Source organism: Enhydra lutris, unplaced genomic scaffold (assembly GCF_002288905.1).
Source record: "Enhydra lutris kenyoni isolate GAN:26980312 unplaced genomic scaffold, ASM228890v2 scaffoldscaffold4, whole genome shotgun sequence".
In the NCBI taxonomy this organism is placed as follows: domain Eukaryota; kingdom Metazoa; phylum Chordata; class Mammalia; order Carnivora; family Mustelidae; genus Enhydra; species Enhydra lutris.
Window position 1 is genome coordinate 11,999,096 of NW_019154088.1, and position 24,225 is coordinate 12,023,320.

At 42.7% G+C, this 24,225-nt stretch overlaps 3 protein-coding genes across 11 annotated transcripts in view; 2 read left to right on the plus strand and 1 right to left on the minus strand.

Moving 5' to 3' along the window:
- The window catches only part of LOC111161429 (adenosine deaminase like), a 32,402-nt gene extending 24,794 nt beyond the window's left edge, over positions 1–7,608 (plus strand). For both annotated transcript variants that reach the window (XM_022525067.1, XM_022525076.1), the window contains 3 exons: positions 4,332–4,470; positions 6,043–6,143; positions 7,141–7,608. In XM_022525067.1, the coding sequence (XP_022380775.1) occupies positions 4,332–4,470; positions 6,043–6,143; positions 7,141–7,335 (435 nt within the window). In that variant the 3' untranslated portion in view covers positions 7,336–7,608. The remainder of the gene's footprint in view (positions 1–4,331; positions 4,471–6,042; positions 6,144–7,140) is intronic.
- A 3,501-nt stretch (positions 7,609–11,109) lies between these two features.
- On the minus strand, positions 11,110–22,027 carry LOC111158631 (zinc finger and SCAN domain containing 29). 6 transcript variants are annotated; one of them, XM_022520827.1, is made up of 6 exons: positions 21,956–22,027; positions 20,572–21,004; positions 19,887–20,091; positions 17,142–17,797; positions 14,799–15,269; positions 11,110–13,047 (listed from the first exon to the last, which is right to left on the minus strand). In XM_022520827.1, exons 2-6 carry the CDS (start codon positions 20,645–20,647, stop codon positions 12,179–12,181), a joined length of 2,277 nt encoding a protein of 758 aa, XP_022376535.1. In that variant the 5' UTR covers positions 20,648–21,004; positions 21,956–22,027; the 3' UTR covers positions 11,110–12,178. The 6 variants fall into 6 exon arrangements, with proteins under 6 accessions (XP_022376535.1, XP_022376513.1, XP_022376506.1 ...); XM_022520805.1 differs by having other exon boundaries at positions 17,142–17,831; XM_022520798.1 differs by lacking the exon at positions 21,956–22,027 and adding an exon at positions 21,476–21,942 and having other exon boundaries at positions 17,142–17,831.
- Positions 22,028–22,071: 44 nt separating this feature from the next.
- The window catches only part of LOC111158656 (tubulin gamma complex associated protein 4), a 37,548-nt gene continuing 35,394 nt past the window's right edge, over positions 22,072–24,225 (plus strand). Inside the window, exon 1 of one of the 3 annotated variants that reach the window (XM_022520851.1) lies at positions 22,072–22,410. In XM_022520851.1, coding sequence (XP_022376559.1) covers positions 22,333–22,410 — 78 coding nt within the window. In that variant the 5' untranslated portion in view covers positions 22,072–22,332. The remainder of the gene's footprint in view (positions 22,411–24,225) is intronic. The other 2 variants (XM_022520862.1, XM_022520857.1) reach the window with 2 other exon arrangements.

Genomic DNA, 24,225 nt, shown 5'->3' on the forward strand with positions numbered 1-24,225 from the left:
TGATATAGTGTCCTTCCTCATCTCTTATTATAGTCTTTGGCTTAAAATCTAATTGATCTGATATAAGGATTGCCACTCCTGCTTTCTTCTGATGTCCATTAGCATGGTAAATTCTCTTCCACCCCCTCACTTTAAACCTGGAGGTGTCTTCGGGTTTAAGATGAGTTTCTTGTAGGCAACATATAGATGGGTTTTGTTTTTTTATCCATCCTGATACCCTGTGTCTTTTGATTGGGGCATTTAGCCCATTAACATTCAGGGTAAGTATTGAGAGATATGAATTTAGTGCCATTGTATTGCTTGTAAGGTGACTGTTATTGTATATTGTCTCTGTTTCTTTCTGATCTACTACTTTTAGGGTCTCTCTTTGCTTAGAGGACCCCTTTCAATATTTCCTGTAGAGCTGGTTTGGTATTTGCAAATTCTTTCAGTTTTTGTTTGTCCTGGAAGCTTTTAATCTCTCCTCCTATTTTCAATGATAGCCTAGCTGGATATAGTATTCTTGGCTGCATGTTTTTCTCGTTTAGTACTCTGAATATATCATGCCAGCTCTTTCTGGCATGCCAGGTCTCTGTGGATAAGTCTGCTGCCAATCTAATATTTTTACCATTGTACGTTACAGACTTCTTTTCCCAGGCTGCTTTCAGGATCTTTTCTTTGTCACTAAGACTTGTAAATTTGACTATTAGGTGACGGGGTGTGGACCTATTCTTATTGATTTTGAGGGGGGTTCTCTGAACCTCCTGGATTTTGATGCTTGTTCCCTTTGCCATATTGGGGAAATTCTCTCCAATAATTCTCTCCAATATACCTTCTGCTCCCCTCTCTGTTTCCTCTTCTTCTGGAATCCCAATTATTCTAATGTTGTTTCGTCTTATGGTGTCACTTATCTCTCGAATTCTCCCCTCGTGGTCCAGTAGTTGTTTGTCCCTCTTTTGCTCAGCTTCTTTATTCTATGTCATTTGGTCTTCTAAATCGCTAATTCTTTCTTCTGCCTCATTTATCCTAGCAGTGAGAGCCTCCATTTTTTATTGCACCTCATTAATAGCTTTTTTGATTTCAACTTGGTTAGATTTTAGTTCTTTTATTTCTCCAGAAAGGGCTTTTATATCTCCCGAGAGGGTTGCTTTAATATCTTCCATGCCTTTTTCGAGCCCGACTAGAACCTTGAGAATCGTCATTCTGAACTCTATATCTGACATATTACCAATGTCTGTATTGATTAGGTCCCTAGCCTTTGGTACTGCTTCTTGTTCTTTTTTTTTGTGGTGAATTTTTCCATCTTGTCATTTTGTCCAGATAAGAGTATATGAAGGAGCAAGTAAAATACTAAAAGGGTGGCAACAACCCCAGGAAAATATGCTTTAGCCAAATCAGAAGAGATCCCAAATCGTGAGGGGGGAGAAAGGGGATAAAAAGAGGTTCAGAAAGAAAAAGAAAAAAAAAAAAAATAAAAAAAAGAAAAACGATAAAAAAAAAATATAAAAAGGAAAAATATATATATATATATATTAGATAAACTATTTAAAAAACATTAAAAAAGGAAACGGTAAAAGTTAAAAAAATTTAGCAGAAGAAGAGGAAAAAAATTGAAAAAGAAAAAAAGTTAAATTAACTGCAAGGCTAAAGAATCATGGGGAGAAAGCCATGAGTTCCGTGCTTTGCTTTCTCCTCCTCTGGAATTCCGCTGCTCTCCTTGGTATTGAAACTGCAGTCCTTGGTAGGTGAACTTGGTCCTGGCTGGGTTTCTTGTTGATCTTCTGGGGAAGGGGCCTGTTGTAGTGATTCTCAAGTGTCTTTGCCCCAGGCGGAGTTGCACCGCCCTTACCCGGGGCCGGGTTGAGTAATCCGCTCGGGTTTGCTTTCGGGAGCTTTTGTTCCCTGAGCACTTTCCGTAGAGTTCCGGAGGGCGGGAATGAAGATGGCGGCCTCCCGGTCTCCGGCCCGGAGGAGCTGAGAGCCCGGGGCCCCACTCCTCAGTGAGCCCTCAGAGAACAGCGCCCAATTACTCCCGTCACCCTGCCTCCGGCCGCGCTCCGAGCTGACCGAGACTGCGACCGGTTCAAGGTAACCCCAAGCTGTGAGCTCACTCCTCGGCTCTGTCTCTGTAGCCGGCTTCCCCGTTCTAATACCTGTAAGCTCTGCGACACTCAGACACCCCCGATCCTTCTGTGACCCTGCGGGACCTGAGGCCGCGCTGACCCCGCCTGGGCTTCACCCCGGTTAAGCCTCTGGAGCGATGTCCCTCAGCGGAACAGACTTTTAAAAGTCCTGATTTTGTGCTCCGTTGCTCCGCCGCTTGCCGGGAGCCGGCCCCTCCCCCTGCGGTCTACCTTCCCGTCGCTTTGGATTCACTTCTCCGCCAGTCCTACCTTTCAGAAAGTGGTTGATTTTCTGTTTCTAGAGTTGTTCTTCTTCTTCTCTTCGATCTCCCGTTGGATTTGTAGGTGTTTGCAATCTTTAGATAAGCTATTTAGCTGATCTCCCGCTACCTGAAGTAGTCTCAGCCTGCTACTTCTCCGCCATCTTGACTCCTCCCGAACAGTCACTTTCTTAAGCACATCCCTGTGAGGCAAACAAGGGAGTCAACTACACTTTCCCCCATTTTACAGATGGGTTTACTTTATAACGCAGTACTTCTATTGTTTTCTTTCTTTCTTTCTTTCTTTTTTTTTGACATACATTTTCTTTTTTCTTTTTTGTTTTTGACATACAAAAAGCTGTACATGATTAGTGTATACAGATTGATGAACGTGGAGTTTATTGTCTCAAGTGCAGGAAATAATACTTAGGCTACTTTCCTCACAGAGTTATTTGTATTAGATGCAGTAATATATAAATGTTGGATAGCATCATGACTTAAAAATTAAGGAAAAGTTGGAGCTTCTTGTCAATACTGATATTTTCATGTCTATAAGCAAAGAGTAATCTGGTGGCAGAACTTAAGAGGTAGGATCTGTGTTTCCACACTCTGAACAAAAAGATGTCACTCATAGGACTTCCTCTTGCTAACGTAACTGATGTCTGATTGAAGCTTATGGTCAATAAAACAGAACAACCAGCATGTGTTACTGTGACCCGTTGGTCTTTGTGCACAGCATCAGAACCTTCCCTTTACCTTAGTCTCTGTTGCTTTTTTTTTTTTTCTTTTCTTTTGCCAATTTGTTTCCTTAAAAATTCTTTTTAATATTCTTTATTCTGTTGCTTTTCTTGTTTGATCCATTGGATATGAAACACTTCATTTCCTCATGTTATGGTCATTTGTCTTATAGGCTGTCTAGTAGATAGAGTACATCTAGACCTTTTCATGGTAGTTGTGGTATGTATGTAGCTACCTGTGTCAAAATAAAACATGAATGGGGCACCTGGGTGGCTCAGTCCGTTGTGTCCGACTCTTGATTTCCACTTGAGTCATGATCTCGGGGTCATGAGATCGAGCCCCACATGGGTTCTGCATGGAGTCTGCTTGAGTTTCTTTCCTTCTCCCTCTGCCCCCCACCCCCCGCTGCTTGAGCTCATTCTGTCTCCCTCTCTCTCAAATAAATGAATAAAATCCTTAAAAAAATAAATAAAAAATAAAATAAAACATGAGTACACTACACAGAGAATCTGGGCCCTGGAGTCAGACAGAGTTCCATGGCCTTAGATAACTTAAAAAAAAAACAAACCTTTATATTTTAACTACAAAAGTTAGGTATATCTGAAGAAATCCCAAGTGTAGAGAAGTATAATATAGAAGGAAAAAATTAAAAAATGAAAGGTCCCTTTCTTGTTTCAGTTCTGTTCCCAAGTTGATCCTGTTACTTTTTCTGAACTTCAGTTTTTTTCATCTTAGTACTTTGTAAGAGTCTTGTAAGGTTTAAAGGAGAATTTATGTGAAAAGGCACAAAGCAGGTCTAAAAGTGTTTATTATTATTATGCTTGTTAACCATAATTATTACTATCTTTGAAACAAATCTAGAAGAATATTGGAAAATGAATGGGAAAATAAAGGCAAAGAAGAAAGCTGGGAAGGTATAGATAGTTCAGCTTTCCAGAATGCATTATCTTCTCTGAGAGACAAAGTAGCTGGCTACAGAAAAAAGTACCTTTAAAAATCACTGAAAGGGGCACCTGGGTGGCTCAGTCATTAAGCATCTGCCTTCGGCTCAGGTCGTGATCCCAGGGTTCTGGGGTCGAGTCCCACATTGAGCCCTGCATCAGGCTCCCTGCTCAGTGGGAAGTCTGCTTCTTCCTCTCCTGCTCCCCTTGCTTGTGTTGTCTCTCTCTGTCAAATAAATCTTTTTAAAAAAATCACTGAAAGAGGTTACTTATGTTCCCCTTTTTTTCAGATTCCAAACCAAAAACAAGAAACACAAGTACTTCTGGATCTGCTTCCTGACAGAATTGGGCATGGGACATTTCTCAACTCCTCTGAGGGAGGATCCCCGGATTTGGTAGACTTCGTGAGGCAATACCAGATACCACTGGGTAAGGCTTAGGGCTTCACGTCCTCCAGACAAGAGTGTACATTTGTCCCCAGCCACCAGGTTGCAACCCCTATGTGGAGAACTCCTATTCTAAATATTTAAGTGTCATTTAGAAATTAAAAGTTGCTTGGACATGTGCCTCCTGAGCCATAAAGTAATAGAAAGTTTTAGCTTCCATTAGAATATAAGCTCCATGAAAGCAGGGCCTTTGTCTGTCTTGTTCACTGCTACATTCCCCAGTTCTTGGAACTCAATAATTATTTTACTGAAGGAATAAGAGTCATCTAGTATTTTAAAATGACTTTAATGAAATTAATGTGTTATGAAAATGTATGACATTTATTTAAAAATTAAGAATTATGGAAGATTCAAGACATAGTTTTATATGTGTGTTGACTATTACGTATTTGTCTACATGTGTATTTAACAACAAATACTTATGAAGTGCCTGTTCTGTTTCAGTTACTGTTCAAATTGTTGGGAATAGAGCAGTAAACAAAGGCAAGGTTTCTTTCTCAAGGAACTTATATTTTGGCATTGGTAAAAGACAGTAAACAGTTACACAAGAAAATGTCAGTGTTTGAAGAAAATTAAACTGTTTGAGATAATAGGGATGAGATAACCACTGGTCAGTGTTATGGTTGGGAAAGGCCTTCTCTGGAGGAAAAAAAGCAGTTGGCTGAAAACCATTTTACTGAATGATCAGTTTGCAAAAACATTTGTGTGTGATGTGTGTTTTTTAATTACGTATGGAGTTTCCAGCAATTCATAATGAGATTTTTTTTTCTTTTTACTAAGGACATTTTTAAACATCCACGGAGGTTGCAAAGATGGAAACACTTGCATAGTGATTAGTGTGGTAGTTCAGCTTTGTGCCCAGCCGTGTGAGGGGGGCAGGCTGCCATCCCTTAGACTGAGTTGGCCTTATGTTGAGGCTGCCTTATCATACTGAGCAGATACCATCAATTAAGTCAGTGAAGTATTTCTGCTGTGGCCGGGGAGCCCAGTGTAGTGTGTCAAGGCAGGAATTTGTTAATAGAAGTCATTCTTAAAATGACTTAACTTGCAGCAGACAGGGAATAGATGGTTGTCTGAGTAAAGGAGTTTAGGGGTTTTCTTTAAGTCCATTTCTGCTCTTGGCTTTTTATATAATACTGTAGCCCTCAAGCAGTGCTACCATTTGTTTTAGCCTCCACTAGAAGACCAGGAAGAAGTGCAGCAACCATTCAAAAATTCCTTCATGATTCTATCCTGCTTTCTCCATGGGGACTGGCTTATAACATTCCCCTTTCCTCTCCATTTTGGATAAAAGAAAGGGGGACGCACATAGCTGTGAAGAAGATATTAATTCCCTGTCTGGTACAGTTGCTGCCAAAACTTGCAGCACATACATCCTGTACAACTACACTAATTGAACTATAAATTTTCATGCCTAAGGTCAGTTTTGTAAAGTAATGAACTATTGAAAATTAACATACCTTGGAAAAATTTCTCACGTATCTACTTGGTGAACACTGGTGAATGAGTCTACTAATCTGCTTTTAATAAGATACTTTTTCCTCCTTTCATCTAGAACTCTGTTTGACCTCAAACATCAAAAGTCAGACAGTTCCATCTTATGATCAGCATCATTTTGGATTCTGGTACAGCATCGCCCATCCATCTGTGATCTGTGTAAGGTGTTTTGTATGAAGTATTTTGCTCCTTTTTTGTTTTATTATTGTAGTAGGTCGACAGTCACTACTAGCTGACTGCCTCGTGTGCCTTGGGATGCTGCCAAAGTAAAGGAGTGAGAGAGGATCAGGGCATGTGAGGCTGCAGAGGGCCAGGTGACTCAGGTTTAGCTCTATGGGTAAAGGTCCTAGGCAGTGCCCAGAGGAACATAAAAAAATACTGATGCCCAAGTGCCCATCCCTTGAGATTCTGTTTTATCTGATCTGGGGTGAGTCCTGTACACAGATACATTTTAAAAGCTTCCTAGTGATTTTAATATGCAGCCATGGTTGAGAGCCCCTGCCCTGGTGTTTTTGGGTTTTGTTTTAAAAAGAATAAACAGGCCTATTTCGTTATAGATATGCATGGATGCATTTATAGACCTGTTTAGACTCTTAAAAGAAGTATGGTAAAGAGGGAAATACAGACTAAACATGAGTTACTGTTTTAAAAAAATCATTTCCTGGGGCACCTGGGTGGCTCAGTGGGTTAAGCCTCTGCCTTCGGCTCGGGTCATGATATCAGGGTCCTGGGATCGAGCCCCGCATCGGGCTCTCTGCTCAGCAGTGAGCCTGCTTCCTCTTCTCTCTGCCTGCCTCTCTGCCTACTTGTGATCTCTCTCTCTCTCTCTCTGTCAAATAAAAAAAAAAAATCATTTCCTTGTTAATTTTAAAACTTTGGTTTTTTTTTTTTTTTAAAGATTTTATTTATTTGTCAGAGAGAGAGAGAGAGCGAGCGAGCACAGGCAGACAGAGTGGCAGGCAGAGGCAGAGGGAGAAGCAGGCTCCCCACAGAACAAGGAGCCCGATGTGGGACTCAATCCCAGGACGCTGGGATCATGACCTGAGCCAAAGGCAGCTGCTTAACCAACTGAGCCACCCAGGCGTCCCAAAACTTTGGTTTTTTATTTTGGTTTTTGGTTTTTTTATTTTTGTTTTGTTTTGTTTTGTTTTGGCAGACTGATGATAAGGGTGTTTTTGCAACACACCTTTCTCAGGAGTACCAACTAGCAGCTGAGACATTTAATTTGACCCAGTCTCAGGTGTGGGATCTGTCTTACAAATCCATCGACTACATCTTTGCTTCTGACAGCACCAGGTCTGAACTGAGGAGGAAGTGGAATCATCTGAAACCCAAAGTGTTACATTTTTAAGCTGCAATGAGGTGAACTACTTTTGAATATGTGTTGCAACCAAGAGCTTCCTGCCATCTCCCACGTAGTAAACCGTCCACCACTCCCTCTGAAGCACAGCAGCCAGGTACCATGGGCTCCATCACCAGTAGCTTACTCATGACTTGTCCCATGACTGGCAGGCTCTGAAGTCTTACAGAGCTTACCTCCATGCTGCTTACTGGAAGGGACCTGAAGGTGGTGGCTATCTAAACTACCCACACGGCACCTGGGTGGCTCAGTAGGTAAAAGCCTCTACCTTCGGCTCAGGTCATGATCCCAGGGTCCTGGGATCGAGCCCCACATCAGACTCTCTGCTCGCCTGCTTCCCCGTCTCTCTCTGCCTGCCTCTCTGCCTACTTGTGATCTCTGTCTGTCAAATAAATAAATAAAATCTTTAAAAAAATAAAAAATTAACTCCCTACTCCACCAGATATTTGACTTAACAGTCCCTCTCCATTAATGATCATAAACCTTGAGGAAAATCAAAGGAGTTTGTCATCAAGAAGAGTTTTAGAATAACTAAAGATGAGGAGAGGGAAAACAAATTGCCCCCAAAACCGTTAAGCCTTGTAACTTGTGACAACAGTGCTCTGTATTTTGTTTTCCTTGTTTTACTCAAATTCCCTTCACTTAAGTATTTCCCAAAACTGCTGACTCCAGGTTATACTGTATACCATGGATTTTTTTGAATACCCAGTAGTCAGGGTTAATTTACTTTGGATGACCCTAGTGACAGATAAAACTAGCTTCTGAGATCTGGCTTTGTCCCTCTCATGATTAATCCCCCTGGAATCAAGGTGGTGGGTTTTTTTTTAAATGTTCCTAACTTATCCCTCTGTAATTTTGACCCTAATGGAGCTATACCAACCAGACGCTTCTTGAGGTCTCCTTAGGTTTCTATTTCCTGCTTTTAATCTGACTTCTGATTGTTCCAAAGTTTTGTTCCTGAAAGAGCACCATGGTGGATGTAGGAGTAATTTAAACTCCTAACTAAAATATCTCCATATAACATGTTACTTTAAGCTTAATGATATCAGAGAATATTTACCATTTTATATGTCTAAACTTTGATATGCATCTCACTGGACAGTTGAGTGTACAGGATTTTGAATTGAATAATGGAAGAATTGATTGCTTCTATCTCAGCTTCCCTTTCGTACCTGGTCACCATAAAAATAGTTCTCTACAGAGTTAATAAGACTCAGCCTCCATATTTCAACTATAGTAAAAGAGAAATGGCAACAAGAGAAAACATATAAACATTAAGTTCTGTAGAATTGGCCATAGCAAGCAATCAAAAGGAAGAATGTGGGGCACCTGGTTGGCTCAGTTAGTGGAACATGCAACTCTTGATCTCATGGTCGTGAGTTTGAGCCCCAAACCTACCTGGGGGTAGAGGTTACTCAAAAAAAAAAAAAAAAAAAGTCGGGGCATCTGGATAGTTTAATTGCTTAAGTGTTTGACTCTTGGTTTTGGCTCAGGTCATAGGCTTAAGGTCCTGGGGCCAAGCTCCCCCTGGAGGGCTGTATCTGGCTCCGCACTTAGCATGCAGTCTGCTTGAGATTCTGTCTTTCTTTCTCCCTCTGTCTGTCTTCTCCCTCTTTCTCTCCTTTCTCCCTCTTCCCCGTTCACAAGTGCATACTTTCTCTCTCTAAAATAAATAAATAAATACTTTTAAAAAATGGTAGTGTGGGGAAAATGAAGAAAAAGAAACAGTAGCACTAGAAAACAACTGATGAGGATATGATTGTTCAGCTCCTGCTAATACATCCTTACTTCCTTTGCTCTACATGTCGCTCAGTATGTCCCCACAAAGGTCTTATGAATATTAAAAGGGTAGGGTGCACAGATCCTCTTACTCCACCTACATTGGCCTTGGTTTCTCTTTCTTTGAATGTTGGAAGACTATTTCTTGCTTCTTCCATCCTTAGGAATACAGACTGGGTAGGAGAAAAAGCCTTGTTAAGCTATTTGAGATGAAATCAGCTTTCCCCAGTAAGAGAGTTTGCCTTTGCCCTGTTCCTTAGGTACATTCTCTTCATCTGGAGGTTGGTGGGGAGAAGGGAGGCTGGTGCTGGGTCTTTTAAAGTAAGACTTACTCTCCATGCCCAGGTATGACAGGTCGTAATGCACTGTACTAATGGATACAGATACAGACACCACAGAAGAATCTTCATTCTAATTTCTCTTCTACCACATCCTAATTTGTTTCTCAGTCTAGCACATAAAGATTCAAACAGGCATACTTCTGGTAAGCCCACACAGGGAGCCAAAAAAGTGGATAAAAATTTCTTTTCCTAGCAACAACAACTTAGTAATTTGCACATGTATATTTGGTGGGGTGTGGGACGGGGCGAACCATCTGAAGAAACACTGGGTACTTTATAGACATTAATTTTTATTAACATGGTATCCCTGAGAGGCAGATTAAGGTGTAAACATTATTCTGCTTTACAGAAAGGGAGATGGAAACAGGTTGACTTACACATAAGACATCTGGAACCAGAATTCATATCTGCTGATACCCCCAACCAGTACTTTTTATACACAACTATCCATAAATATACTAAAGACAGTAATCTCCCATATTAAAAAGACACACACACACATTTAAAAGACACACTTACTAAACCATCTCAAATCCTGAGGAACTGCTTTAGATTGGTGTTTCTTCTATCTTTCTGTCTCCTTAGGCCACTTAATTGAGATACCATCTTGTCCTAATAAACATTAGGAAATTCCTTGTAGTAGGATCCCTCAACACCAGAACTCAACCTCTCATCTAACACAGCAAGCTATGAATTACAGAATATTCTATCTCCCCACTCCTCTTTGATACCTCATTCCAGCCACAGGACTCTAATTATATATAAATATGAGACAGCTACTTATCCTAGACCTTAGCCATCTGTTCACATTCCTCTTTCCTCAGACCTGCCCCCTGTATCTTCTCAAGATACTAGTTTCTGACCTTTGTCTCCCATAGGAGCTAGTCCCCTCAAACAGCTCATTCTTCTTCTCCAGGGCAAGCTGGCTCTTTCATCAATAAGTGCAGCGCAGTATCTGATTTATTATAGGTGGATGGGACCACATCCTGATCTGCCTCCGGTACTCCATGTCCCAGTTAAGGCAGTGCTCTGCCTTGTGCGTAGCCTAGATAATACTATTCCTCAGATTTTGTGCTGCTCCAAGATTTGTTTAACTTTCCTTATAGTCTGTCCTTTGCTCTTGGCTCCATCTGCGTAAAACACCTTGCTCTCCAATTTTCCCATTTCTCACCCACTCAGCACTCAGTTTTGTGATTGGTTTGGGAATTTCATCCCACCCTAACTTACCCAGTAACCTTCCTTCCTTGAACACTTGCTGTTTCATGAAGCCTTCCTGAATAAAGAGAAGAAAATACCTCCCAGGTTTTTCTTATAGAAAACTATAATGCATTAGACCTTAACATTTATACAAAATGTTACTAGATTTCTAGATTTCTCTAAAACGATTGCAGCTCTACATGTGCATTTATTATTTGTCTATGTCAGTGTCATCTGTTTTAGGTTGTAAGAGTAAGGACAGGGCTTGTTTACCTTGTGCTGTACAGGGCTCATCATACTACTATGAACAGGTGGGCAATTATTCAATACTATTTGATTATACAGATCAGAATTACACTTGTGTTTGAAGAGCTTTTAGAAATAAATCTGTACATGAGTCCTGCATCAGGCTCCTTGTTCTCTGCCTGCTGCTCCCCCTGCTTGTGCTCTCTCACTCTCTGACAAATAGATGAATAAAATCTTTTGAAAAAATTAGATCTAGACAGTTGAATATGTGCATGTGCGCAAGTATTGGCAACTCCAGTGACCAAAGATAATCTGTCCTCCCTGTTAGGGTAAAGAGTTGTTGGCACAAAGGTGTCTGTTTCCTAATTCATGGGTATGTGGCGGTTGTTTCTGCTCAATACAGGTATTCAGTGACCATGGGGTGCTGTATAACACTATACTAGGTGTTTGGAGTGTGTGAAATGCAGACAGCCCCCTACTGGCAGCTTTAAATGCCTTCTCTCATACCAACATATCCAGCAGGCTTGCTCTTTGCACTTCTGGACCAGCAGGGACAGATGAAATTCGTATCAGATGGAATAGAAGAAAAAAAAAATCTATCTAGAATGCTCTAAATATATTATTCTATTCCAGATCTTCTAGGGCTTTGAAGAAATTAAGAAATCCAGGGTTCGTACCTCAATATTTATATAAGGTTTATACTCTTTCCCCATATAGAACACCTAGGCTTTTAACAAGATGATTCATAAGTCAGAACCAAGATGGGTATTAAATTCTCCTTTAAGGTAAATGAACAGTGGGCATGACAAATGTCATTCTGAGCACAGACTTATATGAACAAGAAAAGCCACTTTTTCCCATTTCCATTATTTTATAAAGAGTTAGACCCACTCAGAATAAGTCTCACAACCTCTCTCTGAAATGCTGCTGTGGTAAGTTTTTCCAGTTGAAATGCAGCCAAGTATCAGGATAAATAAATACATGGGATCTACTACTACATCCTCTCTATTAAGGAAACAACATAGGCACTGAGAGGTAAAGGTGTTATTTCTCATTTCCAGTGAAGGCAAGGAGAGAGACTGAAATCTTCCTTTCATTCTTAAGATAACTACCTTAGGAATTCATAGACCCAGGAAAAACAAGGACAAAGTGGGGCAAATCTTAGAGTGTTTCCTAAGCTAGTTGGGCAGAGAATAGGAGATGGATCTACTATTGGAAGACTTTTCCTAATAATTTCAATGCATGTATCTTTTCTTTAAATTCTCAGGGGCTTACTTAGGTGCTGACTGTGACAGAAGTTTTTCTCGCATATGGATCTCTCGGTGCTTATTAAGGGCGGAGCTTTTACTGAAGCATTTGCCACAGTCATGACACCCATAGGGTTTCTCTCCTGTGTGGGTCCTATGGTGTGCACGTAAGTCAGAACTCTTACTGAAACTCTTTCCACAGTCAGGACACACATGGGGTCTCTCTCCTGTGTGTATCCTCCGATGTGCACTGAAATGAGAACTATTGTTGAAGCTTTTTCCACACTCTTCACATTGATAGGGCTTTTCTCCTGTGTGGGTTCTCTGGTGAATTATAAGGCTCGAGCTCTGATTGAAGCGTTTTCCACACTCACCACATTGATACGGTTTTTCTCCTGTGTGGATTCTCCTGTGGGTGATGAAATTTGAACTGTCACGGAAACTTTTCCCACAGTCAAGACACTTGTAAGGTTTCTCTCCAGTGTGGATTCTGCGGTGTCTGATGAGGCGTGCGCTCCGACTGAAGCTTTTTCCACAATCAGCACATTTATATGGATTTTCCACTTGATGAGATATCTGATGCATGAGGTGGGAGTTTGGAACAAAGTTTTTGCTGTATCTGAGATATTTACAGGGTCTCTCTCCCAAGTAAGGTCTCTGATGATTTAGAACTTTACCTAAACTCCTCTCTGGGAGTGTTGGTTTTCTTCTTCTCTCCCCTGGGGTCATTTCCCACTGTTGTCCTGATCTACATTCACTCTCACCACCTTTACCCTGAGTAAGATGCCGGGACAGCTTCCTTTCAGACCTTGCAAGTAATGTTCTATGTAGTTGTACTTCCTCAGAAATATCTCGTTTTAGATTCTCTTCATTATCAAATCCAGCCTCAAAACCTGATATAAGAATAGAATTTCAAAGGTTATCCATTTCCTCAATATTATGTGCTGGGGGTAAAGTAAGTAGATGTTAAAGATAAAAATTAGGGAGCACTAGATCCCCAGTGACTACTACCAATTAGAATTCCAGTGTTTTTACTCCTGTGCTTAGTAACCAATCACATGTTTCTCATCTGTTATAGGGGCTGATTAATACATTCTTTTAATGCTTCCTGGATACCCATCATCTTCAGAAAACTCTCAGTATAACAAGGAAAACCTACCAGATTTAAGATAGGTCCAGGAGTACCCAGGAAAACCTTGAGAAACTTCTATATCCAAAAGAGCTATCTAAGTCCCCCTCCCCTCAAATTCCAATGTATGTTGAGAAGGAAAACAGGGTAGGAAAATATTTGGTGTCTTTCAAAGAACAGAAGGCCTTCTGAGAGAGAAATTTTGCTAGGAAATATCTCCCTAAAACAGTCTCTTTTCCCTGTTAGAATAAACATTAAATGTTCCCAAAGCACTACTCTAATGCCCAAGCTAAGCTTTTAATATTCTTCTAAGAGCCAAATACCAGGCTCCCCAGGCCTAGGTTATGTGAATTTGCAGATACTTGGCAAGTTTTCAGTTTGCAAATTGACTTTGAATTTGCAGAATTTTCAGATGTTTCAGACAAATTCTGGATCCCAAATTTCCTGGACTATATCTGAGAGCAAAGGAATACTGAGCATCAGCCTGTTTATGTACCCCCTAAAGACAGTATTTCTATCCAGAAGCTCAGTCATGTAAGATGCCCCTGTGAAACAGAGATTTGTTAAATTTAATGAAATCTCAGAACCTTAAATATGTGAGTGTGTATTGTGAGCCTCTGAGGAGGGTAATTTAGCACTTCCTAAACTTACAAAACATTTTTTTAGTGGAACATATTAACACCGCCATGGGACACCCTTGAAGAATGTACATCTGAAGAACTTTTTGAAAAGAAAACTATTACTTATTAAATACTTACTGTGTGCCTGAGCACTGTGCTAGGTGCTTCACCATAGTACCTCATTTACATCAACTTCAGTGAGGTATATCGTAATATGTAAGCAAACGTACAGGGTTTTAAGTAACTTGCTCTGAGTCATTCAGCTGGCTAATGGACAAGAGAGTTCAGATTCACATACATGTATGACTCGAAAATCAGAATTATTCTTCCCACAAGGAGGGAAGCCATAGTGAAGTATTTCTTTTTCTTACACAACAGCTAAGGTTCAAACGGTCCATTCCCTAAGAAATCTCGGACTTTTGCCCAGCTGTGGCTGAAGAGGTTATTGGGTTTTCATAGGTATGAATAAAGCAGACATACAACTCGTATGCAAGTTTGAAGTAGAGGAAAAAAACATTTAACAAGAATGAACTTTCAAAATCAACTTCATCCCACATGGGTATACAACATGCTACTTGGGAGATGTTAACTTTCATACTCCCTGCTAGGTAAACTGCCTACTAGCTCAGATGTAAATGAGAGCAAATTTATAAACTTTGCACCCATCAGATTGATGATGTATTATGAGAAGGCAAGACAGGTGAATAATTTATATCCCCTCTGTGAGCTGCTTTAATAGAAAAGAAACATGGAGAAGAGAGAAGGTGGTCACAAGAAGAATCCATAAGAGCTGGGTGTAGAAGCCAGTCTCCTACTCTTCAGATTGTTGATTTTTCTCCTAAATCCCACTGTCTCCCTTCTGCTACTCAAACCTCAAAAAGTAAAAGGATCTTACCACTGGGGCTCTGGAATAAGACTGGAGCACGGGTCATGACAACCCCCAGGGGTACCTCAGTATCCTCTTCATCATCCTCAGAATCTTCTTCTATGGTCTCTTCTGCAGCCTCAGCTTGCTTCTCAGCTTTGGTCTCACTGGTGGTCTGGATGGGGCAAGAGACTGTCTCTTCTTCCTGGCTGTCACTGGGTGGGGCAACAACCCTGGCACTCACCAAAGCATCCATCTCTTCAAAGAAGGGACAGGTCTCTGGTGCTTGGCCATTCTTGACTTTCCGATAGCTGGTCTGTAGGCTTTTAAACTTGGTCCGACACTGCTCTGGTGTCCTTAAGAATCCATATTCCCATAACCGCTCAGCCACTGCTCCATACAGCTGGCTGTTGCGGTGACAGTTCCGGAGGGCTTCGTAGAACTGAGTCTCACTAAGAATTGCAAGGTAAGTCTTTGTCTCTTCATAGCCCCAGTGTACACCTGCCACCAGAAAAGAATTTTCAGCACCACTTAATCCAGGGCTTTATAGCCTCTATTCCTCAGTCCTACCAAGTGTATGATGAAAAACCACCTAAGCTTGGGCTCCTAGGTAAAAAAGCAAAAATACTTTGTTTCCAAAATCTATACAAACTCATTATTAGAATGTTTTGCTTCTCTATATCCCACAGCAATTTCACAGGGACCTTGATTCCTATTTTCTCTTTAGCCATTTAAAAAAAAAAAAAAAAAAGTCTTTCCACCGGATCACTGAAACACTCATTACATACACTGAGTCAAGAGTAGAGGATGCATTTCCCCATTCTTCTAGTAATTTCTTTGGAATTCTGATCATAACTAGAAAATAACTGGCCAGGGGAATAAGACCTAGTCAATCACTGTCATGAGTCATCCCTAACTTTTCTGATCACTCTTTTTCCATCAGCTCTACTTCCTTATGAATTAAGTGTTTGAAAGCATGACTCAGGACCCCAAGGAACAGTCTCTTGCAGAATCACACGGTTGCCCATTCCCTATTATGGCCCTTCTTCATTTGCCACAATCTCAAAAAAGCCCAGTAATAGCAAAGACCTGAAGGGTACAAGGTGAGAGCCTGATAGTCATGCACCTTATCCTTAGGAGTGAAGGTCTGGTGGAAGCTGGAAAGAGGAAGAAAGTGAGAAGTATCTCCTGGCCTGAGCCTGTACTAGTGCTGCAGGCTTCCTTTGGGCAGTACTTCAGTAGGATTACAGACTCTGCTCCTTGCTAGTCCCCAGGCTAGAGGGAAAGGAGATTCAAAGAGTTTTCCTCCCACTTGACAGCCACCTGAGATGCTGCTGCTTCTATCATCCTCCACTAACTGTCAAGTAAATGAGTTGGGGGAAGAACTGGAAGACAGAAAAAGCAGTGGAAAAAGTTGAACAGATCATGAAAATAATGGTAGCTAGCATATGTGCCATGTCTGTGGTTTACCTGCATTTATTCCATTGTCAAAAAAAGAATGAAAGAAAAAAGCATACTGAGAAAGGGAAAAGAAGATAGGAAGACAAGAAACCTGTAACAGAACTGAAGTAACAACACACACATATAATAAAAAAATGAAAAGATCGCTGTTCACAGTGAAACGGCAACTTTAGAGAAGTAGTCCTGCTGCCACGCCCCATTTTACAGGTGAGGAAGCAGCTCGGAAATGGTCAGATGACTATCGAAGGTCACCCAAGGTGATTAGTAGTCAAGATTAGAAACAAACTCCCGACTCATATTCTGGTGTTCTTTCCGTAACAACATGGTTATACAAATTATATCAACAGTAATAAATAATACTTAAAAACAGTTCCATGGGCAAATATTTCAACCAAGTGTTAAACTAAGATTTCTTACTATGTGTGTTGCGGATCTCCTGTAAGAGTCTTAGAAAATGTTTCCCCAACTTTGGGAAGTCCTTCACTATGCTATGCTAAGTGAAAAGGAACACAAAATAAACTGACATTGAGAACTGGGGAAATAAAGCAGCAGTTTGTGTAAGGTGCTCAATAAATATTTTCCTTAAACATAGCATAGTGCCAGCAGGTTCTTCTCAGCTGTTAGTGATTTTATAATCAGGAAAAAAATTTTAATAAAGAAATGGAATGATATTCTTTTAAAGAGCTCTAGAATTTTCTGAGTGTACATATTTAAAATATCTAAAATTACTCCGTACTATTGTCTAATTTTCCCACAAGAGAATGAAATACACATAGAACTGAAAAGTGCCTGCCTCTTTGTTTTCTATTTAAGTGACAAAGCTGACAGGCAACATTAGACTTCCTGACTGCACATGCAGTCTCATAACTCCTCAAATCTAATCCCAGAACCCCCAAAAGAAAAGCTTCTTACCACTGGGGCTTCGAAAAAGAACAGGTGCAGTTGAGTTGTCGGGGTCTTGGGGGGTGGCCTCCTGGCCCATTTCATCACTGTCCGACTCTTCAGCCACAGCCTCTTCTGCTTCCTCATGCTGCCAGCCCTCTTGCCCTGGCTCCTCTGTCTCAACATCACTGCCCACCAGGCCAGAGTGAGAGGCTGCCTCTTCCAAGCCATTACTGGGCAATGCAATGACTTGGGCACTCATCAGGGCCTCCATCTCTTCAAAGAAGGGGCAGGTTTCAGGTGGGTGACCACTCTTGACTTTCCTATAGCTCTTCTGGAGACCTTTGAACTTGGTCCGACACTGTTCCAATGTCCGAAGGAAGCCATACTCCCGGAGCCGCTCAGCCACAGCCCCATACACTTGGCTGTTTCGATGACAGTTTCGGAGAGCCTCGTAAAACTCAGTCTGACTGAGAATTGCAAGGAGGGTTCTGGTCTCTTCATAGCCCCAGTGCACACCTGCTACCTTCTCATCCTCAAAGCCCCAGTGATCCTGGTCCACCCAGCTTCTTCTCTCTCTCTTGGGTGATAACAGATCAGCATGCATTTGTCTTTCTCCTGTGTGACTGCTTCTTGAGAGTTCCTTCTCCTTGGAGCCCAGATCAGGGAGCTCTCCTTGCTCCAACCTGGAGACCACACCGGATTTAGGAAATGGAAATCCTGCTTGCAGGGAAGCAAACAAAGGATATCACAATTTGGATTGATCATAAAAATACCTCTGAGTTCAGACCTGTCTTTTTTCGAATCCAAGAGGCTTATAAAGAAAGTGTCTAAGGAAGTGTTCTCAGAAAGTTCAATGGGTTGGAGAAAGTAGGGGAAATACATAAAACCTCAAGAAAAGAAAATATTTTCCAGAGCAGGGTTACAGAGAGGAAAAGGTTCTGTTTGTGTGTTCAGAGCAAATACTTCTGTTCCATGTCGCTCCCTAGCTCTCCTCACCACTTATAGGTCTTGGCACTGCTGGGAATCTTACAGGTCTTATAGGAGGTCTTGGTACTGCTGGGAATAGTCATCTCCCATCTCCTATAAGTTCTCCACTTGGCACTAGAGAATTAAACTCAGAGTGATTCCAAGGGCAAAAAGAGTAGGGGAGAAACTTCAACTCATCCATTTCCTTCACAATGCCACCAAGTTCTAAAGGCTTCTCCCATAGAATGTCCTGCTCTGTTCCTTAAGCCTCATCCAAGTCTAGAACCCTTATCCTCTTACAGCCAGATAAATGCAGCAGTCACTGTTCTACCTAATTCCAGGCTCTTGCTTCCTCAGCTCAACACAATACTGCTGAACCTTAACCTCAGTGCCTCCCATGCACTGTCCATTCATATCAGACTCCTCTCTAGATCACAGCATACTATTATTCATCACTCTGGGCCTTTCCTGTAAGTCCCTCCTATCCAACTCTTTAACCCATTCTATGAGAAGTTGTATTTGCCAGAGCCACCCTATAAAGCCTTCCCTACTGCCCTCCCTCATCTCTTACTCTGCCAAACCCCTTTTGTACTCACACAAACTGACTAACAGTCATTGGCTGGCATGGTTTCAATATAGTTCAGTTCAGCACATATTTGTTTCCAATCACACCCTAAGCTCTTTGAGAACAGGCACATTTACTTATTGCAGAGTACCTTGCAAGGTGTTAGAATGCATGGTAGGTGTTCAAAAACTGATTAATTCTGCAAGTCTCTGTTTGGGGCTGAGGACTTGCATCTGGATTGCTAAACAGAGACCGTTACAAATGGCTGAGAAGGCTAGCTTCTTGGATGATAAGATCAGAATTCAAAACAACCTTAACAAGTTGAAGAAACGATCAAAAAAACCCCAAACAGATAATAGGGAATTCAACTGAGAACAAATAAGAAAAACAAGTTCTACAAAATCAAATACAACAATAAGGAGTAGGCACAAAGACAATGGGGAAACTGTTAAGAGTCCTGAAAGTTACCAAGTAAACAATAATCACCAGTTAGTAGAGCTTTACTAAAAGAAAGTGTAGTGAAATTCTCAAGTAAAATTCCTACTCTGCCTCTACCTACCAGACCCTCCCTCAAATAATATAATTTAGTTCTCCACAATTAACTTGGTATTTGGAAGACTTCATTTCCAAAGGAGAATAACAAAAACTTAATAGGTCTAAAGAATGGAGCTTCTGGGGCGCCTGGGTGGCTCAGTGGGTTAAAGCCTCTGCCTTCGGCTCGGGTCATGATCCCAGGGTTCTGGGATCTAGCCCCACGTGGGGCTCTCTGCTTAGTGGGGAACCTGCTCCCTTCCCCCATGCCTGCCTGTCTACTGTGATCTCTGTCTGTCAAATAAATAAATCTTTAAAAAATAAAAAAGAACGGAGCTTCTGAGGAAGAGCTTGAAGAAACAAATACAGTTCAATTTGGAGAAGGAAAATGACTAAAAAGAGGCTGTGCCTTCAAGTATACAAAAGAATTTTTATCTAGGAAATACCTAGTATCATCATTACCAAGAGGAAATAAAATAGTTCCAATCCTGATAAAAACTAGGAAGTCATCCTCTGGCAGACTTGTTGAAAGAGGAAATATAAGAATACTACACCTGAGGGCTAAACTAGGTACCTTCAGGAGGTCTCCAACAACTGCATACTCTACAATTTCAACTCTTTTCCTGAAATCCCTTTCCCACTCACTATTCCCAACCCTACTTCCCAACTTAGAATGGTATCCTATCTTCCCATAGGAATCTACTCCTCACCGCTCCTTTGAAAAGGTCTGAGCTTCTCCTTTGGGTTCATCTGCTCCTGTGGTCCCAGGTCTGGGCTCCTTGCCCTCTCTTTCTTGGTTACACCCCTGGGCTGGGGTTCCACTGACTCCTGCCGAACACTTAATAACTCTCGTGATGATTTCAGGGGTGTCATCTTCTCCAAGCGCACTTCCTGCCCCTTCACAGAGACTGTGACCTAGAAACAACCCCCATTAATTGTCACTGCAAGGTTATAATGAGGGCCATTCCCAGAGGAGATTATTTAATACCCCAAAAGAGTTCATCCTTTTGGGACCTGGCTAGGTTTGGCAGGGGAGGAGGTTTAACAGTGAACATGGGTCTTTCTTATTCCATTAGCTTAGAGCAATTGGAGCTCCAGAAAGAAAAGCTCAAAATAGTAAACCCACCTACAGCTAAAAAATAATTCCCCTTTCTTCTCTCTTAAGTAAAAAACCTGTAAGACTATGAATAACTCATTATGACAGGATAGCAAAGGTACACCCAGGTAGCATCTCCAGATAAGCTCTATCTGAAAAAGTTACCTGTTCCAGGACACTAAGTATAAGCATCACCAAATGAGATTGTGCCCCTCTTTAAAGCTGTATATACCTTAATATGGCCCTTTATCCTTGCCCCTTCCCAGTCACACACTTCTGAATTCCCCCTCCCTTCTCACCGAATGTCCAGGTCTTCCAGGCTCTCTTTCTAAATCTTCCACCAGAGCCACTGCCTCCTCTCCACTTTCTGGACATTGCTCCTGTACCCAATTCTGGATCTCCCCAGGTAAGATGGTCAGGAACTGCTCTAGCACCAACAATTCTACAATCTGCTCCTTGGTGCGCACCTCCGGCCTTAGCCAACGACAGCAAAGTTCCCAGAGTTGGCTGAAAGCCTCCCGGGGCCCAGCTACCTCCTGGTAGTGAAATCTCCTGAAGCGCTGTCGGAACGTCTCAGAGTTAGTGCCATTCCCTCTCAGAATGGGTTTGGCCATCATTCACAGCAGAAAGCGGCTTCCCTCCACTTAAGGGTTGGAGGGCTTACACCTATTTTCCCATGTCCTTGGAGAATCACCTGCAGATGAGTCTCTCAACTGTAAGAAGAGTTTCCTCCTAGGGTAGAGAGAGATGGCACTATCAGAAGAAATACACTCACTCACATGTCTAAAGTCTTGCCAAGGGTTGGTTTGACTTCCCATATAGTCCACGTGGCCATGTGAGGTAGCACCAACTTTAGGACAGCAAGCCAAACAACATGGAGACCTTTCAAAAGCTACCATTTCTGGGCGACTTTCAAGGCAGCCTGGGGAAGCAACAAAGTATAAAGTATTGTCTGCCCTTCTTCCACCTCCCCCCAAACCTGATCCCAGTCAACTCCCCTGACCAATGTTGCATAGTGAGTTCGAACCATATGGGAAACCTGGAGCTGGCGAGAATCTAAAGGCAAGTCACCCTCTTGCTGAAGGCAACAAAAAGCCTCTGTCCAGCGGGTGGCAGCTGATCTCCCCCAGTACCTCCGCAGTCCTTCCGGGGACCCTTTACATCCTCCCCGCCTCCTCAGACTACACAACTACCAATTCCCACCTGGGACAAAAATCAAGTACTGAATACTGGGTCTTTGTTTTCCCTCACAGCCTAAGTAACCGCTCAGCAACTACTCGGGAACTACTGAAGGGAAACCTCGCACACTAGGAGGATTGGTTTGGGTTCCTGAAGCGAGGGCCGGTGGGCGTGGGGAGTCACAGAGTTGGTGGAGAGAGGGAGTCCGAGGGGTCAGTAGTATTGGGTCTCCTGAGGACGAGTTCAGTTGCTGGCCAGGGGCTCCGGGTGCTGCGGGGTTCGCGGGAGCGGGACTCGACTCTAGGAGCGGCGGGTGCGGGATTCCGGCCTCTTTGTCTTCGGTCCCTCTGGCCAGGTCACTCTCGGAGCCGTCGTGCGGTCCCTCCAGAGGCCTCCGACCGAGCTAAGGCGCCCTGAGAGCACCCTCCGGCCACCCCAGGTAGCGTCTCCTTCTCGGGGCTGCCCCTCAACCCACTCGCATCTCTGCCCCCGGGCCAGCCTCACCCTCTTAGGGTCGGGCCCCAGCCCCGGCTCTCCAGCCTCCCAGTCCAGCTTTCGAACCGGAAGTCCAAGCGGGGGACTCGGGCACTAAGGGCGCATGCGCAAGGGCACTCCGGAGATTCCTCCAGCAGAACCTCGGCAGGAGAGAGCGAGTGGGCCCAGCCAAGCGCGGCACACTTCCGGGACGTGGGGCGCCTATCCCGTAATATTTCCCCTCCGCTCTTCCCGCAGCAGTTGTCTTGCCTCTTGGGATTCAGGACAAATCGCCTGTCCCAGGGGCCTGTGCGCTTGTCGAGAAGGCGGCATTCGCCCCTGCGGTCCCCTGGAGGGACGTTGGAGGAGGGGGCGACGGATATAGGGACTCGAGATCCGCCGTGGGAATGATCCACGAACTGCTCTTGGCTCTGAGCGGGTACCCAGGGTCCATTTTCACGTGGAACAAGCGGAGTGGCCTCCAGGTACGGTCCAGCCCCCTGCGCGGGAACCAAGGAGCGCAGAATGGGCGGGCTCGCGCCGGTACCTGGGGGAGGAGTCTGCGGGGTCGGAGGGCGGGGCTTACAGGGGCAGTGTTCGGGGAACGGGTTCCTGGGCTGGTAACCCGGGAAGTGCCTAAGGGCGGTTGGCGCGCGTTACCTCACCTCTGGAGGGCTGGGCCCGGGCTGGCGTTGAGAAGGCGGACTCGGGAGGAGGGAGCACGCGACCCTGCCTGAGGTTGAGGTGTCTGAGCGAGAGTTGCTGGGGAACTGGATGTGAAAGTGAAGGAGGCGCTTTCACCCGTTTTCACGCTTGCACTGCTTTAAAGTGAACTTTGAAAACTAGTCCAAATACGTAGCTCTTAACACACTATGTGGGGGTCATCCAGTTTTGTTGACTAAAAAAAATGAAGAGTGTTTCCCTCATTGCTCCTTTCGCAGGAAATTTCTGCACTAGGAGAATTTGGAAGGCGATTTTTATATAACCAGGAATGTATGAGGGGGAAGGGCTAGGTACTATATGCATTATCTCATTTAATCTTCACAATCACCTATCTCCATTTCACAGATTTACTCCCTGTATTTGGTAGCTAGTAATTATTGAGCTTCGTCTTGAACCCCAGGTCTGCTTGGCTCCTGTATCTGAACCATTCTTTTCTACTTCTGCTTTCTGTAATATTAGCCAGTCCTCTCAATAACTTAGTAACTTAGGTATTGTTAGTCGGAATTGACGAAAGAGCAAACTGAAGCTCAGAGAAATTTATGGTGACTAGTCCTCGTAATGGCAAGATTTGAATCTAGCTCACAAGATTTGAATCTAGCTCACAAAGTCATGCCAATTCCAAACCAAGCAACATATTCTTAATTATAGAGAAAAAACTGGTGGCTACCTGAGGGGGAGGGACATGGGGGAATGGGTGAAATAGGTGATGGAGGTTAAGAAGTGCACTTCTTATGATGAACACTGGGTATTGTTGCCATATAGTAAGTGTTCAGATATTTATGGAAGAAAAAAAGACTACTAAAAACAGAAAATATTGCATACTTTCTGCAGAGCATGTTTTTCACAATCATAAAGGGGAAAATTGTTATGAATGCCTAATATTGATAAAAATCATTTTATTATAATACTGAATATATGTACACATTAACCTAAGTATAAACTCAAGCATATTGCTCTTTAAAAACTGTAAAACCAGGGGCGCCTGGGTGGCTCAGTGGGTTAAATCCTCTGCCTTTGGCTCGGGTCATGATCCCGGGGTCCTGGGATCGAGCCCCACATCGGGCTCTCTGCTTGGTGGGGAGTCTGCTTCCTCCTCTCTCTCTCTGCCTGCCTCTCTGCCTACTTGTGATCTCTGTCAAATAAATAAAATCTTTAAATAAATAAATAAATAAAAACTGTAAAACCAATTATTTGTTACAAAATAAACAAAACTACCAAGTGGATAAATTCAAAATAACATTAATGTATGGTTTCTCAACCTTGGCACTATTGACATTGTACACTGGATAATTCTTTGTTGTGGGAGTGTGTCCTGCTTGTGCATTATAGGATGTTTAGCAGCATCCATGGCTTCCACCCACTAGATGTCAGTAGTACCCCCTGAATTGTGGCAATCAAAACTAACTCGAGACATTTACCAAATGGGGCAAAATTGCCTGATTGAGAACTGGTGATGTAATGTGACATATACTATTGTTTTGCTGAAACTAAATCTCCAACACTGAGTTTAGTAATAGTATGACTGCTACAGATATCTGTTTTGACATCAGTAAGTCTGTGGTAAAGAATGTCTGTTC